The following is a 15,116-nucleotide window of genomic DNA, read 5'->3' as shown; positions in this document are numbered from 1 at the left end:
GCTCTGTAATTATTGGACATTTGTTAACCACCCTTTTCGTAAATAAGACATAATAAAATTGACGTTTTCCCATCTTCAGGTATTACCTATTTTTCCCAAATATCTTTTATCAACTGCAAATATATACACTCCGTTAGTAGGTTTCCCGTGTTCTTTAACATTTCCTAAGGAATTCCATTTTCTACAGAGGCTTTGAAATTCTTCAAATAACGAACTTCCATTTAACAACATTTTCCGTTCAACGTTCGCCCAAAAAAATGCCCGGTCCAAAACACTTTGTGTAAAAAGAGCCCAGGCCCGGCCCGACATTTTTTCTTAAGGTACTGTGGGTGCACTAGCAATAGTACCGTAGACTGTTGTTGTAGGCTGTAGCAACTGGCAATTTGTATTCTTCAGTCAAACGAAATGCATTTTTTTATAAATATTCCAAATGACCGTTTCTATTTTATCTTTAAATAACTTTATTATACACACTAATGAAGATATTATTACATTAATTGTGATTGTATCTATTTGTGCCAACGTCGGTTTTATGCTAAGCTCGTAAAAAGCCCGGTCCAGTGTCCAGTCCATACATTTTATCCTCAAGACCAGCCCGATCTAAAAAATATTGTGAAAAAAAATATAATATTATTATGGTATATAAATAGCATTATTATACCCACCAATCAATATATTATTATATTCATTGCGATTGTATCTACTATCTAGTATTTATCCATAGAGTATACTCTATATCTGTACCAACATCGGTTTTATCATTATTATTTATTATTTTAAATTGTGATTATTTATTGTCGAAGAAAAATCATTAAAAAGCCCGGTCCAACCCCTGATTTAGTGATTTATTATTCGAAGTCCAGCCCGGCCCAGCCCGAAAAATTTTACAAAAAAAAAGCCCAGGCCCGGTCCGGAATAAAATTCCAAGACTTTAAAAGCCCGGTCCAACCCTTTATTTTATTTCAAAGGCTCGGCCCGGTCCAATGTCACTACGGGCCGGGCCGGCACGGCCCTTACAGGTCTTTAGTACCTACCTACTACCTACCTACTAATATAATAATTTATATTATTATTATTAATGTACCTATAATAGTATATTATTCGCAAGCCTGGGCATAAACGAGTTAAAAAGTTAAAGTTAAGTTAATTTTAACTTTTTAAAATTTAATTTTCATTAACTTAATTTTTAACTTAACTTATTTTAATTGATATAAACTTAATAAATAACGAGTTACTTTTAATCAAATTCAAGTTAAGTTAATTTATAAATAATTAAATAATAAATATAATAAAAACAAAAATTATTATTGATGTTGCATAATATTACATAACCATTTACTAGAATAGGAAATTAGAACTATAGTTAAATCAATTTCTTGTTCCATATTCCATTAACCAGAATTCTTCATGAAAAATAACTTAATTAAGTAATAAATACATATTATAGCAATAGCTATTTAGGTATATAGTATATAGGTTTATCGTATAATATATAAATATATAAATAATAATATTATGATATTATAATTATATAATATTGTAATAATAATACTAATAAGTAATATGATATTATCTTATTAAATTGATATAGATACAAATCACAAACGTACAATTCTCAAGAACGTATTATAAAATATTTTCGCCATAAATAAGTTATTTATAATTCAAAAGATAATATTTAATTCGGCATTTTCAATTTCATATGCTTTTGGTACCTACTACAATTCTATTAATTCAGTAGGTACCTAATAATTTAATTCTACGTATAGAAAAGTTATTGGCTATTTCCAATAATATTTATAATTTTTATTATTTTAAACCATATTACTGGGTATTTATATACATTTAAAAAAAAAAAAATAATAATAACTTAACTTAACTTAATAATTTAATTGAAAATGTTCATATAACTTTCAACTTAACTGAGTTAAAAAAATTGGTTAATTGTTAACTTTAAACTTTTTAAAATGCTTTCCATCAACTTAACTTAACTCAGTTAAAAATTATCATTAACTTGCCCAGGCTTGATGGTCGTACGTGCCCCCTCCTCTTTTTTGAGAATTCTAGATACGTCACTATACAGGCCTAAATTCATATATACAAGGCTATTCATCAAGCATGCATCCCACCCCATATCATATAGGTAAATTTGTCACTAATGTATATTAAATTCTGATTTTTTAAATTTTTATAGCACCCTATACCTTTTTTTTTTTTTTTTTTATCCCGTTTATAACCGACGACGCCGCGGGAACTGCTTTCGCATTACTTCCGCGGCTATAGCACCCTATACCTATAGTATCCTATAACGATACAAACTTATTTTTTCATATAAAAAAACTTTTATACTGTAAATTATTTATTTATTTTACTGTACATTTTTAATTGCCATTCAGATGATTAAGATAGGTACCTATTTGAAAATATTAAAGCGACAAAATCAAATTTCGAACTGGTATTTTTTGAGTTTTTAATACTTACTAATAGTTTTACATAATATATAAAACAGGTGTAACATTTAGTCTATAGCTCTATATATATACCTAGACTAGGACATTTTACAATTTACAAATTTTACTTTATTTACTATTATTATCTATTTAATTAAAATTATATACCATAGACTTGATGATTAATCTAAATTTGTATACAAAAGTGAAAAGATACATACCTATCACCTAAAACCTATATTAAATTGAAAATCATTTTTGTACAATCCACTATAGGCTAGATTATAGGTACCTATAATAACCAAATATAGTACCTTAGTCAGTGTTTACTTTAAAATTACTAGTCCCATGGCCAAGGAATCGAGCTGGCGTCAGCTGCGTCGCAACCGACGCCTTAGACCACTCGGCAACTCCGTCCCCCTGATATCTTATTTATTTATAATTTAAGAAAAGTTCAATATGCGGAAAAGGGACTTCAGCTTCAAGCACCCCCTCCCTTAAATCCACCACTGTGTCATGTAACAATCATTTTTATAAAAAAAAAACAATTGATAATTAAAAATGGTCTAAAAACATTAGTGTAAGACACTTGTATTCTTCTTTTGTCTACAACATAAAAATGAAAACTTTGTGTTTGATATTATTATTATTATTATTATTATTAAATATTTATAATTTTATTGTACATATTAAAAAACTTGTATTTGCATTTAAAATTTTAAAGTGTTAAGTATAAATTAACTGTATAAATTTCTTGTCTTAAGTATTATTACTAAATAGCATAATATTAAAAATCTATCAAACTTTTAAAAATTGTATAGTTGTTCTTTTAAATATCAAAACATAAATAATAAATTTAACTAAAAAAAAAAAAATATAAAAAAAATTTAAATGCCTTGACAAGAAAAGTAATGATAGTAATATTAAAAAAAATACAAAAAAATAAACTTTAGATTTATGAATACAATTTTAGAGGACAACAAACAAAAAGATCAATCAAACTGCATTTATATTATGTAAGTCGGATACAACTTTTAATTTAAAAACTGTTGTTATAAAAAAAATTACAAATTCAAAATTAAATTTATGTTTGATTACAAGTAGTTCTAGTAACTGCAGAAGATCCGTCCACAAATTTTGTTCTAAACAATACATTAGCATTGCTAAACATACCGTCTTTGAGCGATACTACAATAAATTGGGATTGTTTAAAATGTTGCTTCAACATTTTCCCTATGTTCTGGGTGTGGGAAAGATCTAAAGCAGCATCTACTTCATCCAAAATGTAAAGAGGAACTGGATTGAACAACAACATGGCTAAGACTAAAGACAATGCAACCAAAGAGCGTTGGCCACCACTTAGTTCTTCTAAACTTTCCTTCCACAGTCCGTTAAATGCAACACAAATCTCTAAGCCGGCTGTAATGTCGTCTAAGTTTGTTTGTTTTAAACGTGCTTGAGCACCAGGTAATACGCTACTGAATATTTTTCCAAACTCTATATTCACACGATTTGAAGCATGTTGTAAATGAAGACGTTTTTTCACTTCTAGTTCTTCAATTATTTCATTAATTTTAATTTTATCCTTTACAATTGTTTCCAGTTTCTTTTGGAGACGCTTATACTCTTGAATATGTTTATGAAAGTTATTCAATTTACCCGGATCTACAACTTTTGCTAATTGATCATACCTAGCTTTCAGTTCATTAACTGACTGACTGCATTCCTCTGTGAACAAATAATATATAATTAATCAAACTTTTCAAAAATCTTTAGTAAAACCTTTATTCAAATTTCAAAATGTATTGATCAATAAGTCATTTTATTCATTGAACAAACCTACAGAATATATACCTATCACCAAACACTTATAGTGTACTTTAATTATTTTTAAATTATTAATTAGATTTGGGAATATTTACTTTGATATTTCTACTAAAATATCTAGATTACTGAAGTTTGCATAAAATTTGATAAGACCTTAAGAAGACGCTACACACGTATTTGATGTCTCTATCTTACAAGTGTGTAGTATGGAAAATTTATGCTCAGCAGATCAAGTTTAACTTTGTTAGTTTAAATATTAGATTGAATTGACCCATATTGAAACTTGACGGTAAGAACTTTATGTGTTTGATTGCAGGTTTTTTACAATAGCTCAATTTTTTAGCAAGTTTTGCATATTTAATAGAATGCAAATTAAAAATACCTTAAAACCTGAATTATCATACAAAACCTACAGACAAAAACAGATAATGATCTAAGTCTCATAATAGGTCGATTTTCTCTAATTTTTTAACCAACGTAGGTGAGCGTGAATTTGCTATGTTACACACTTGAAAGACAGAGACAACTAATGTGTGTAGCGTTCTCTTAATATTAAAAATTAAAAATATATTATATCTTTAAAAAGCATGTTACTGCATGTTTTACAATTTATAATTTATACAATTTTACGCATTAACAACGCTATTTCTTGGAAACATAGAAAATAGCCAAAACTTTATTTTAAAGTTAACAGTCTTACTTATTTATTATTGGTTATTTATTTGTATTTATTCAATATCCTAGTTAAAAAGTTTGTTTGAATTGTCAAAGAACTTTCAATTTTTTTAACTATATAATTAATAATAATACATTTTTAATTAATTAAAGTTTTTAATTTAGGGATGGAAAAAAATTTTAATGAAAAATATTCAATAATACAGACAAAAAAATAACAAAAAAATAAATATAACAGTAAAACAATAGCAAAAATAAAAAAATAAAAAACGAAATCATATTACAAAAATATAAATAATTAGGCCCATATTTTCTTAATCTGTATTAAAAAAAAAAATAATAATAATTGATAATTAACAGGCTCACAGCCACATAAGATAATATCTTTGCTTAGACTGGTGTCTCATAAATGAGACATAGTCAATAATTTTTTTATTCTTATGGGATTTATAGATAGATTTATTTTGACAATTTATTATGTTTCTTCGGTAAATTTTAAGCAATGTCTGATGTATTTTATTAGTTGGGTCAAATTTTGAATATTTATCAATTTAATCTATTCATTTTAGAGGTTAATTAATTGTTTCTTTGAACTTTTCATATAAAAATTTGAGAATTCATTTTAATTTTTAAATATCTATTTATAATCGTCTTAGTAAGAAAATCTGCTTTGTAAGTATTTATTTCAGATTTTTTTTAATTTACACGTGTTTTGTAAAATAAGGATTATAAAAATGAAAAAAATATTATAAACATTACATAAAAATTGAAATGAAAAATATAATACTTAGTGGAATAGTAGAAAATGTTTGGTGCAAAAGGTCCAAACTAAAATTTATTATTGTAGTAAATACTGCCACAGTATAATATGCAAATCTTACCAGATTTAAAATTTATAAAATCCATTTTAAGTGCCATTTGTTTTTGTTCTTCAGGCAATCTCTTATCAATATCCTCAAATTGTTCTTTTGCAGTTAATGATGCGTTATTCATTTTAGTAATTTCTGAAGAAAGCTCTGCCAGATTAACTTTACTAGTTGAAACTTCTTCAACCAACTTCTTCTGTAAATATTTATGTTCATGCATCATATTAGAATTATGGATTACAATTTCTTTCTGGCGTTCATATTTTGTAGATGCTTCCTTACATTTTTCATCAGCTTTATCTAGTTTAGACTTCAATGTGAGTAGCTTTTCTTCATGTTCCTTCTTTTCAACATTTAACTCAACCAATTGATTTTCTTCTTCTTGCATCTGACCAGTTAAATCTTTTATTTCAAGTTCTAATTTGTTGTAGTTATTTTTTTTCCTATCATATTCTGTTTTGTTTTTTTTTATTTTTTCTAAAATATTTTTTCTAGTTTTTTCTGCATCGCTTAACTGTTTTTTTAGAATATTCTCGGCATTTTTCATTTTGTTTTCTAAGTCTTTAATTTTTTTTTGTAAGTTTTTTTCATTAGCTTTACCTTCAACTAATTTAGACTCCAGTTCTGCTATTTGCTGATTAATTTTATTAAATTCAGTAACTTGTTGATGAGGTTGTCCTAAATGTACGTCTGATCGAATTTTGTCCAACTCTTCTTGAACTGTAATTTGTCGATCTTTAAGTTGTGCAACTTTTTCCGGCAAATTATGCATAGCTTTGCAACTATTATCAACCTTTTCATACTCAGATTTTTTTGCTTGAAGCTCTAATGAAATTTCATCTTGTTTTGCTATTGATTGCAAAATAAGTCTTTGAGTGTTTGCTCCGCCAGTAAGACTTCCAGAGGGATTGAAATGATCACCATCCAACGTAAAACAATGCCGATTAACTCTGTTATCAAAACAAACTTTTTCAGCAATTTCCTTAGTAGTGCATATAAATGCTTGTCCAAATACCCATTGTATGGCTTTTAAGTGTTTTTTGTCATATTTTATAAGTGACATGGCAGGAAATACTTGATCAGCTCCACCAATTTGTTGAGCTAATCGTATAACATTGGGAGGCAAACTATCAGATTTAATTTTACTCAAAGGTATAAAGTTCATACGATTTGAAAACTTATTGGTTTCTAAAATATCTTTACCAACAGTATCATCTTCAACAACAATAAAGTACAATTTACCTCCAGCCAAAGTTGTTAATGCAAGCTCAAATCTAAAATCAATAGGCGTAAATAAACGGCAAATAAGCCCATGTACTTTACGTCGGTCAAAATTAGGCCTTGGATCGTTATATCTAAAAAATAAGCCTGGATTATTCGATTCGAACGATTCAGTTTTTGAACTAAAATTGCGTATTTCTCTGAGTAAATTATCACGACTTGATTTCAAATTATGATGTTGATTTAATACTTCACTAGCTTTTATATATTCATCTTTTATTTTCTCATATTCTTTTTCTTTAGCTGTTAATTGAACCATTTGTGAGTCATATGTTTTCTTTGCCTCTTTCATACCAGATAAGTGTTCATTTAACTTTTTTTTTAATCCATCAATTTTAATTGCACATTGTTGGTTTTCAGTCTGCTGGTTTTGTAATTCCAAATTATATCTATTAATATTTTCCTGCACTGAACCATTATCTTCATCACCAAATATATTTCCTGAATTTAATGATCGTATTTTTTTATCAATCTCATCTAAATCATTTGTATTTTTTTTGTTCTCTTCTTCTAAACCAGCATTCATCTCATTAAAGTCTTCCATCTCTTTTTTCTTAGCTTCATAACCTTTCTTGCTATTGTTTATTTGTTTTTCCAGATCTTTAATTTTTTTAACCTCAATATTTATATTTGTTTTACATCCATTTAATTGAAGCTGTACATCGTCTTTTTCTTTTTCTGTTTCTTCAAGTTTAATTTTTAATTCATTCAAATTATTTCCACCATTTGTTTTGAGCAATTCCTCGTCGCTTTTTATTGTCTCCGCCATAGATTTCAGTTGAATTTCTGAATTTACAATCAATTCTTCTTTGTCCTGTTTTCTAATATTTAGTTGCTTAAGATCCTCAGAAAATTGATTTACCATTTTCTTTAGTTTTACATAATTCCAACAATCAAGCTTCTCGTTTAGTATTCTTAACTGACCATGAACCATATTTAATTCCTCCAACATCTGTTTTTCTTTCTCAATAGTCTCCATAGTTGGAAGAATCTCTTCATCGGCAACATCTCGCATTTCTTTTAATTTGTTATCTTTCTTACCCACTGTCATTTCAAGACTTCTTTTCTTTGATTCGTACATATTAGTGCCAGCAGCCTCTTCAATCATAGACAATATTTCTATAGGTTTCATATTCAACACTTTTGTAATTCTACCTTGCATAATAATGAAATGAGGATTATTTACATTCATTTGTAGAGAATTAAAAAAGTCCATAATTTTTTTAGCCGGCACTGTAAGACCATTAATCTTATAAATGTTTTTAGAACCCATTCCGACTTCTCGTGAAATGACGATTTCATCATTGAGTACATAATACGGAGAAGATCTTGATTTATCTTTATTATCAAAAGTGATGGTGACAGTAGCTGTATGAACACCCGCTTGTCCACTTTTATAAATAACATCTTGCATGGTTGAAGCACGTATAGTATTCATAGCTGATATTCCCAAAGTAAAACATATTGCATCTAAAATATTTGATTTTCCTGTACCGTTTAGGCCAGTTATAGCATTGAATTCTGGATCAAAATTATTCAACTCCACGCGTTTTCCATACGACTTAAAGCCGTCAATGACTAAGGATTTTATATGCATTGTAAATCTGGAAAATTTTTTTTTTATTAATTATCTATTATTAAAGGCTGAAAAACTTATAATCATATAACTAAAATTAATCAAGTAATATTTAAACACACTCAAAATGCTAAAACAACTTACATATTAAATAAGCCATGATCTAAAAGTTGTTATCGCCAATTTCTAATTGTTTTAATTTTTTTCTCAATTTGTGACGTTCAGGTCTTATAATGCTTACACTGTTTACAGTGTATTAAAAGTAATACCATTATGTGCTAACACACCTATAAGACTTATTTTAGTATTGTATTAGTGCTAAACAATACCTAAGTAGATTTTTACTGCAATGAATTCTTTGAATCCAATTTTTATTAAATTATGAACCACTGATATTTTGAATATGAAACTTCATTAAGAGCCCAATTAAGAGGAAGAGGTTATATATTCTTATGTCATAATTAAATTTAAATATTTCTAATCGCCGAATATGTGTATGTAACTATTGTACCTTATAGGTTTTCGATTCATATTATTTTTAACACTATAACACAACTATCTCAATTATTATTTTACAATTATTTTGAAATGTATATATTTTAACTATTTATATTGTATAATTGTTGAGCTATCACAGTATATACTAGAAGCTATAATATTAAAAAAAAAAGAGGAAGTTATACCTGTATGGTATTGTTTTTGCCTAACAAACATACAACATAACAAATTTATGAGTTGAACCATTGTTAGCTTTCTTTTGTCACTTCAAGTATAATTAATACAAATAAACTAATATTTCTATCATAATATGGTTATTAATTTTTTTTAAACACAGATAAATAAAAATATGTGTATTTTAATTAACATAATATTAAAACTTAAAATTAAAAAAGTAACTACTCTAGTAAAAATATTTGTTAAAATAATCACTTCTAAGTTATAATTTTTTGTTAGGCGTTAGAAAAATCTTTAAATGTACTAAAAATATTTACTAACCACAAAGAAAATAATAAAAATAGTTGTATGTAATCCCGATAATAAGAAAATAATTGTTACCTAACAAATTAATGAATTGTAAGAGGACTTTTAGCTGCATATGTTGGCTCTGTCTTACTAAGATGGAAAATTAAATTTAACATTTAGAAGAATTTATTTTACTGTTTTTTATTATTGGAGTGAATTGACCTGTTATTAAATTTAAAGGCAAGCATATTATCTAGGGCATTTCAAAATGTATTTTTTATATTTTAATTATTTCAAAACAAGTTATGAATGTTAAAAAAACATTTTGGGGTGCCTTAGATAATATAGTTTACCTTTAAATTACTAAAAGCACTATTATACTGTCACTGTATTCTGTGTAGATATTGGTGTGGATGTGGTCCATGTTCAAAATTTTCTTGTATTCACAAAATTAAATAATAAATTATTAAATGTAGGTAAAACAAATTTAACTAGTCATTAATAACCACATGGTGTAGTAGAGTAGTTGAAAATTTTCAACTATTTAGTAAATTATGGTAACGGGTTAACCAAGACATTTAAATGGAATAAGGTGACAGATTGATTTTGTTGAAAACAAGTATATTAGAGGTTATTTATAAGCAAATTATATACTGCAATTTTCCAATAGTATCAATAATACTTAAAGAAAATAACAAAAAAAAATCTCTTTTAAGTTAGTACTCAACTGTTAAATTTAAATTGTAAAGTCGCGTGATTAAGAACAAAAAATGACAACATACAGTTAACCCTTTCACTGCTAAAATATTAGTTTTGTTTTTCAATTTTAATTTTGAGATCTATAATAGATCTAATTATTAAAGTTTGAAATAATGCGAACCAGGGTTTACTAAAGTTGTGCGGTTACCGGCAAATGATATTATAAAATACAGGAATGTAAGGTACATCTGGAACAGTGAAAGGGCTAATATAATCCTATTATTCTTCATGGCCTTCTTTGAGTCTTGGATCCAGATAGCTACTAGAATACTCAGACATGCCATTTGCATCCTCAATAAATACTGCCACAGACTATATAAAAAACAGGTTCATATAATCAGTGATACTTCAGCACTCGAAACCATTGCTGCTACAGTTGTCTTAGTCATTCATAATTTCGATTATATATACTGTTATTTTATAGCCGATAGTTATGTAACTTACTTGTAGACTTATCATAATGACTTAATAGTTCAACAATATGGTTTATTATTACGTACCTATTAACTAAGTACAGCGTTACGCACGATTCTAGTAGGATTTGACAATGTAACTAATAAAGCAATTAGTATATTATAACATGCTATGGCTATTGTAAAAGCGTAGTATAAAATAATCAAGCCATAAAAGTGTCGTCACACGTATCTCATCGGGAAAGTCAACACTCATACGGAAGGATAAGAGTCAACCAGAATACCAAATACGAGACCCGAACTCTGTCTCATGACTGAATTCGGCCACTACTTCAACCACCCCCTCCAAAGGACACAATCATATATATAGGAGCCCATGACAAGAGCTCGTTAAAGGGGTATACAACCGGATGGGTTGAGCAAACGATCAGACGGTTAGGGACACTTAGAGTTAGGTCATAACACCACTCACAGTCTTAAATTCTATATTAGAGTCGTAACACCACTCTCTTCTCCACCATAGATTATAATATTGTAATTTTGTACTTTGTTAAATAAACAGTCATCATAGTCTAGTACATCATTTACGTATCATATACATTTCTGCGTTGATGTATATATATTATATCGACGTCGGTTCTGACGTCAAAAACAAATTAATTCAACGAAGAACGAACAATGTGAGCAATAGGTATCATAATAATTGTATAATCTGATTACTTACTGTTAGATAGACGTAACAATCAAAAACAAAATCATAACACCTAAGACAAAAACTGATTCACCGTTAATATCATAAAATAACTGTAATGATATATTAAATTTGATTTAGTCTAGGTATAATTGACATAATTTCGGACACAAAAATAAATTTAATTGTTTTAATCCCAAAACACGAGAGTTGAAAGCTTATTTTTTAACCGCCATTTTACAGCGAAGCATAATAAGAGCACAAAGCGATAACAAGAAATCTGATAACCAAAACAAATTTATGTTGGTGACACCGATTGACGCGGGAATATAAAAATATAAATTGTTTTAGTTATTATTTATTAAGGGGATTCGATTTTATTATTATACTTCGTTATTACTGGCTACTTGAATAGTTGCATACTTAGAAAAAAATAGTCGGCTTCCAATAGTTATATAAAATTTATATTATAATAGTTGGCTATAATAAATAAACATAAGTGTAATACCGTGTTGGCTAAAAATACACTGCGTAAATGTTTAATCGAATAGAATTTATTTATACCGTAATATTACAACAGTGAATTGTTTTAAATGTATCCAATTAGTTTTGATTGTTTTGATTATTTTGAATTTTAGATTTAATATTGAGTATTTTTTAAACTTAAAAGTTAAATTATAAATGAATTTAATTGTTTTTCCTCCAATTCAAATAATCAACATTCAACACTGCAGGTCGTATAAGGAATATAAATTATAATATATCCATATTTTATTGCTCTCTCCCATCTCGTTGGTTATGATTAGAAAATGCATGAGTGAGAACTTTTTTATTTTTTACGCATTTTTAGTAGTTCTCAATGAAATTAATAATAATGCGTTAATGATTTAAAAATATTTCATAATAATACATATTTTAAATGAAAATAGTTGGTGACGAGGAGAGTATTTTAAATGTAATAATTAGGGCTGGGAAGTTGTAGGAGTTGTATATTATTCTATATGCTCTGGATTTATAGCACACTAATCTAGAAAAATCCAAGCTGTGCAATGGTCAGTTTAAAAATCGAAAATTTAAAATGCTTATTATTTTGCATACTTTGTCAATTGTAGGGAAAAAAGTACATATTTCTTGATCTTCATACGCATATTCATATATTTTGCATGTTTTATGTTTTCTAAAAAATAAATTGATCTTTTTCTTTTTTAAGATGTGTATTTCAATAATAATAATATTATTGAATATATAATTCTATATTAATGTAGGTAGGTATTTATTGTTATCACCGCAATCGACTATTCATTTACCTACAACGGTGCGATGCGTATTTAATCTCTATCGCGCTTATATATTATGTACTATCTTGTCGAATATATTTTTTTAACTATTTATTTCAGTTCAATAAAATATCAAAATGCCATACAGCTTTTCACCATGTATTAAATATTATAAATTTATTTTTCCAAATTTTACTTTTTTTTTAGTACAATTTAATAACGACAGAAAATGGCTTTTATGGAGTTTTAAATTTATATGAACATTTATCAAACTATTTTGCATATTTGACATTTTTTCATGCATATTTTTCCTTTTTTAACTCCTATAACTTCCGAGCACTATAGTTATGACTTATAAACTTATAACTTAAAATGTATATATTTTTCAGTGTTTGGCAAGTTCCTTAAAAAAAGGAATTCGTTCCGTTCCTCGTTCTTTTTTAAAAAAAAAAGGAATTCGTTTCGTTACCTTGTTCCTTAAAAAAAAAAACAATTCGTTCCTTTGCCGTTCCTTTAGAAAATGAACGAGTTCCTATTTTAGTTCCAAATAAAATAAAAATTCTTATTTAATCACTTATGGTTTTTTTTTTCATATGCATACTTCTTTAATTCTTTAATTTTTAATTATAATATATAACTACAAGTAGGTACTGAGTAGGTTTGAGATTCTTTTCAAAATTAAATTGTTGGCCAACGTATGTCGATTGTCTTAACGTCGATACTCGATAACGATCACTATAGCAATATACATTATACAGATTAAAAAAAATATATCTTAATTTCAATTATTTTTATAACTATCTGTGTAAATTATTGAGCTAGAAGGAAACGAACAATTTTGTTATTTTTCCTTGAAAAAAAGAACTAGCTCATTTTCTCGTTCGTTTTTTATAAAAAGGAATTCGTTCCAGGAATCCGTTCTTTTGGAACTTGTTTCTTCCAAATACTGATATTTTTACAGGTTGGTACTTTACAATAGTTTAAGTACAATATTGTGCAAATAAAATGTCAATTTAATTGATTTAAAGTTACTTGAATGGTTTATATATTTATTGCCACTATTCTTACTCGGTTTATTGTTACAGTTACTTTTTTCACCAATGGGCAATGGATATATAAGTATTAAAAAAAAGTAAAGTTCCTAATAATGAACCCATGTTATAACTTATAAGTTATAACTTTATGAGTGTTGGCAAAAAAAATTAACAGTACCTACCTATTAAAATAAATTATTTTGAATACAAATTCAACAGTGCGTGCGTTTAATAATTTAAATAATTAAAGTATTATTATTCCTATTAATTTAAAATTAAATCCACAAATTCGCCATAAAAAAAAACTCAAGCTGCATCGTTGAATTCCATTATGTTCAATCCAATCATGGACAGACTTGTAATTTTTGCCATCATCACATTATTATTTATCTTATTATTGTCAACCCTGACGGTCCTTCGTCAAAACACAAACCTATTAAATGAATCTTATATAGGTACATTAAAAACGAAAACGTATCCACCATTGATCATTAACAGTAAGTTACTTTGTGGTGAAAGTGTGGATAAAATTGACACTTTATTTGTACGTGTGGATTAAGCCTTAACTGGGAAACCACAATAAAAAAAAAAATGCGCCATGTTTAATACCTCATGCATTTAAACGGACTTCATCATTCCAATGTTGTCGTTTTTGAGCAATGGTGGTGTGGAAATTTGCACACAACTACCTGTTGAATAAAGAAATTACTATGTATAATGTTATACCTACGTTTACCTAAATGTCTTGTCTTCGACGCACTCTTTACTCTTAAGTCTGTAAGCATTAAGCTATATATAGGTTTTGTTATAAATAATTTAAGAACTTATCGTGTCACCTATTGGCTATTGCATGCTCGCCCAATTTGAATGCTAGTTTAGGATTTATTAAAATTCTGGTTTTTGGAATTTCTAAGTATATTATATATAGTCAAAGCCTATAGTTATTGGTAAGACGATTTTCAATAATAATACTATTTACTGCTATATATTTTCAATAACGTGTATTTTATGACGTTTAAAAACTGTATTGAGGCTATATCAATAGTTATTTTTTTAATGATAATGTATAGGTACTTATAACTATGTCTATATTATAGAAAATAAAATAAAAATTTCATTAAGTTTCAGGGTTATTATACGTCTTTATATCCTTCTAAGGACATAGGTGTGTCCAGACTTTTGACGCAGAGGGTGCAACTTTATGTGTACCCACCGGCTAAGGGGCTTTTCCCCTCTTTTCTTAGCAATTTTTGTTACTCTCAAATTCATCATTATTATATCTAATATGAATTTTAAAAAAATGT

At 27.4% G+C, this 15,116-nt stretch overlaps 1 protein-coding gene across 1 annotated transcript; it reads right to left on the bottom strand.

Moving 5' to 3' along the window:
• Positions 1–3,108: 3,108 nt before the first annotated feature.
• On the bottom strand, positions 3,109–11,741 carry LOC132948689 (structural maintenance of chromosomes protein 2). Its single transcript, XM_061019285.1, has 3 exons — positions 11,535–11,741; positions 5,834–8,703; positions 3,109–4,178 (listed from the first exon to the last, which is right to left on the bottom strand). Exons 2-3 carry the CDS (start codon positions 8,694–8,696, stop codon positions 3,535–3,537), a joined length of 3,507 nt encoding a protein of 1,168 aa, XP_060875268.1. The 5' UTR covers positions 8,697–8,703; positions 11,535–11,741; the 3' UTR covers positions 3,109–3,534.
• Between the last annotated feature and the right edge of the window lie 3,375 nt (positions 11,742–15,116).

Source organism: Metopolophium dirhodum, chromosome 7 (genome assembly GCF_019925205.1).
Source record: "Metopolophium dirhodum isolate CAU chromosome 7, ASM1992520v1, whole genome shotgun sequence".
In the NCBI taxonomy this organism is placed as follows: Eukaryota; Metazoa; Arthropoda; class Insecta; order Hemiptera; family Aphididae; genus Metopolophium; species Metopolophium dirhodum.
This window is presented reverse-complemented; position numbering and strand designations above follow the sequence as displayed.

Bases quoted from the DNA above. Each gene is read 5' to 3' on its own strand.
- LOC132948689 (XM_061019285.1), bottom strand. From the start codon at position 8,696: ATGCATATAAAATCCTTAGTCATTGACGGCTTTAAGTCGTATGGAAAA. The intron at 4,179-5,833 runs GTAAGATTTGCA...ATTTGTTCACAG, and splicing joins TTTTATAAATTTTAAATCTG to AGGAATGCAGTCAGTCAGTT.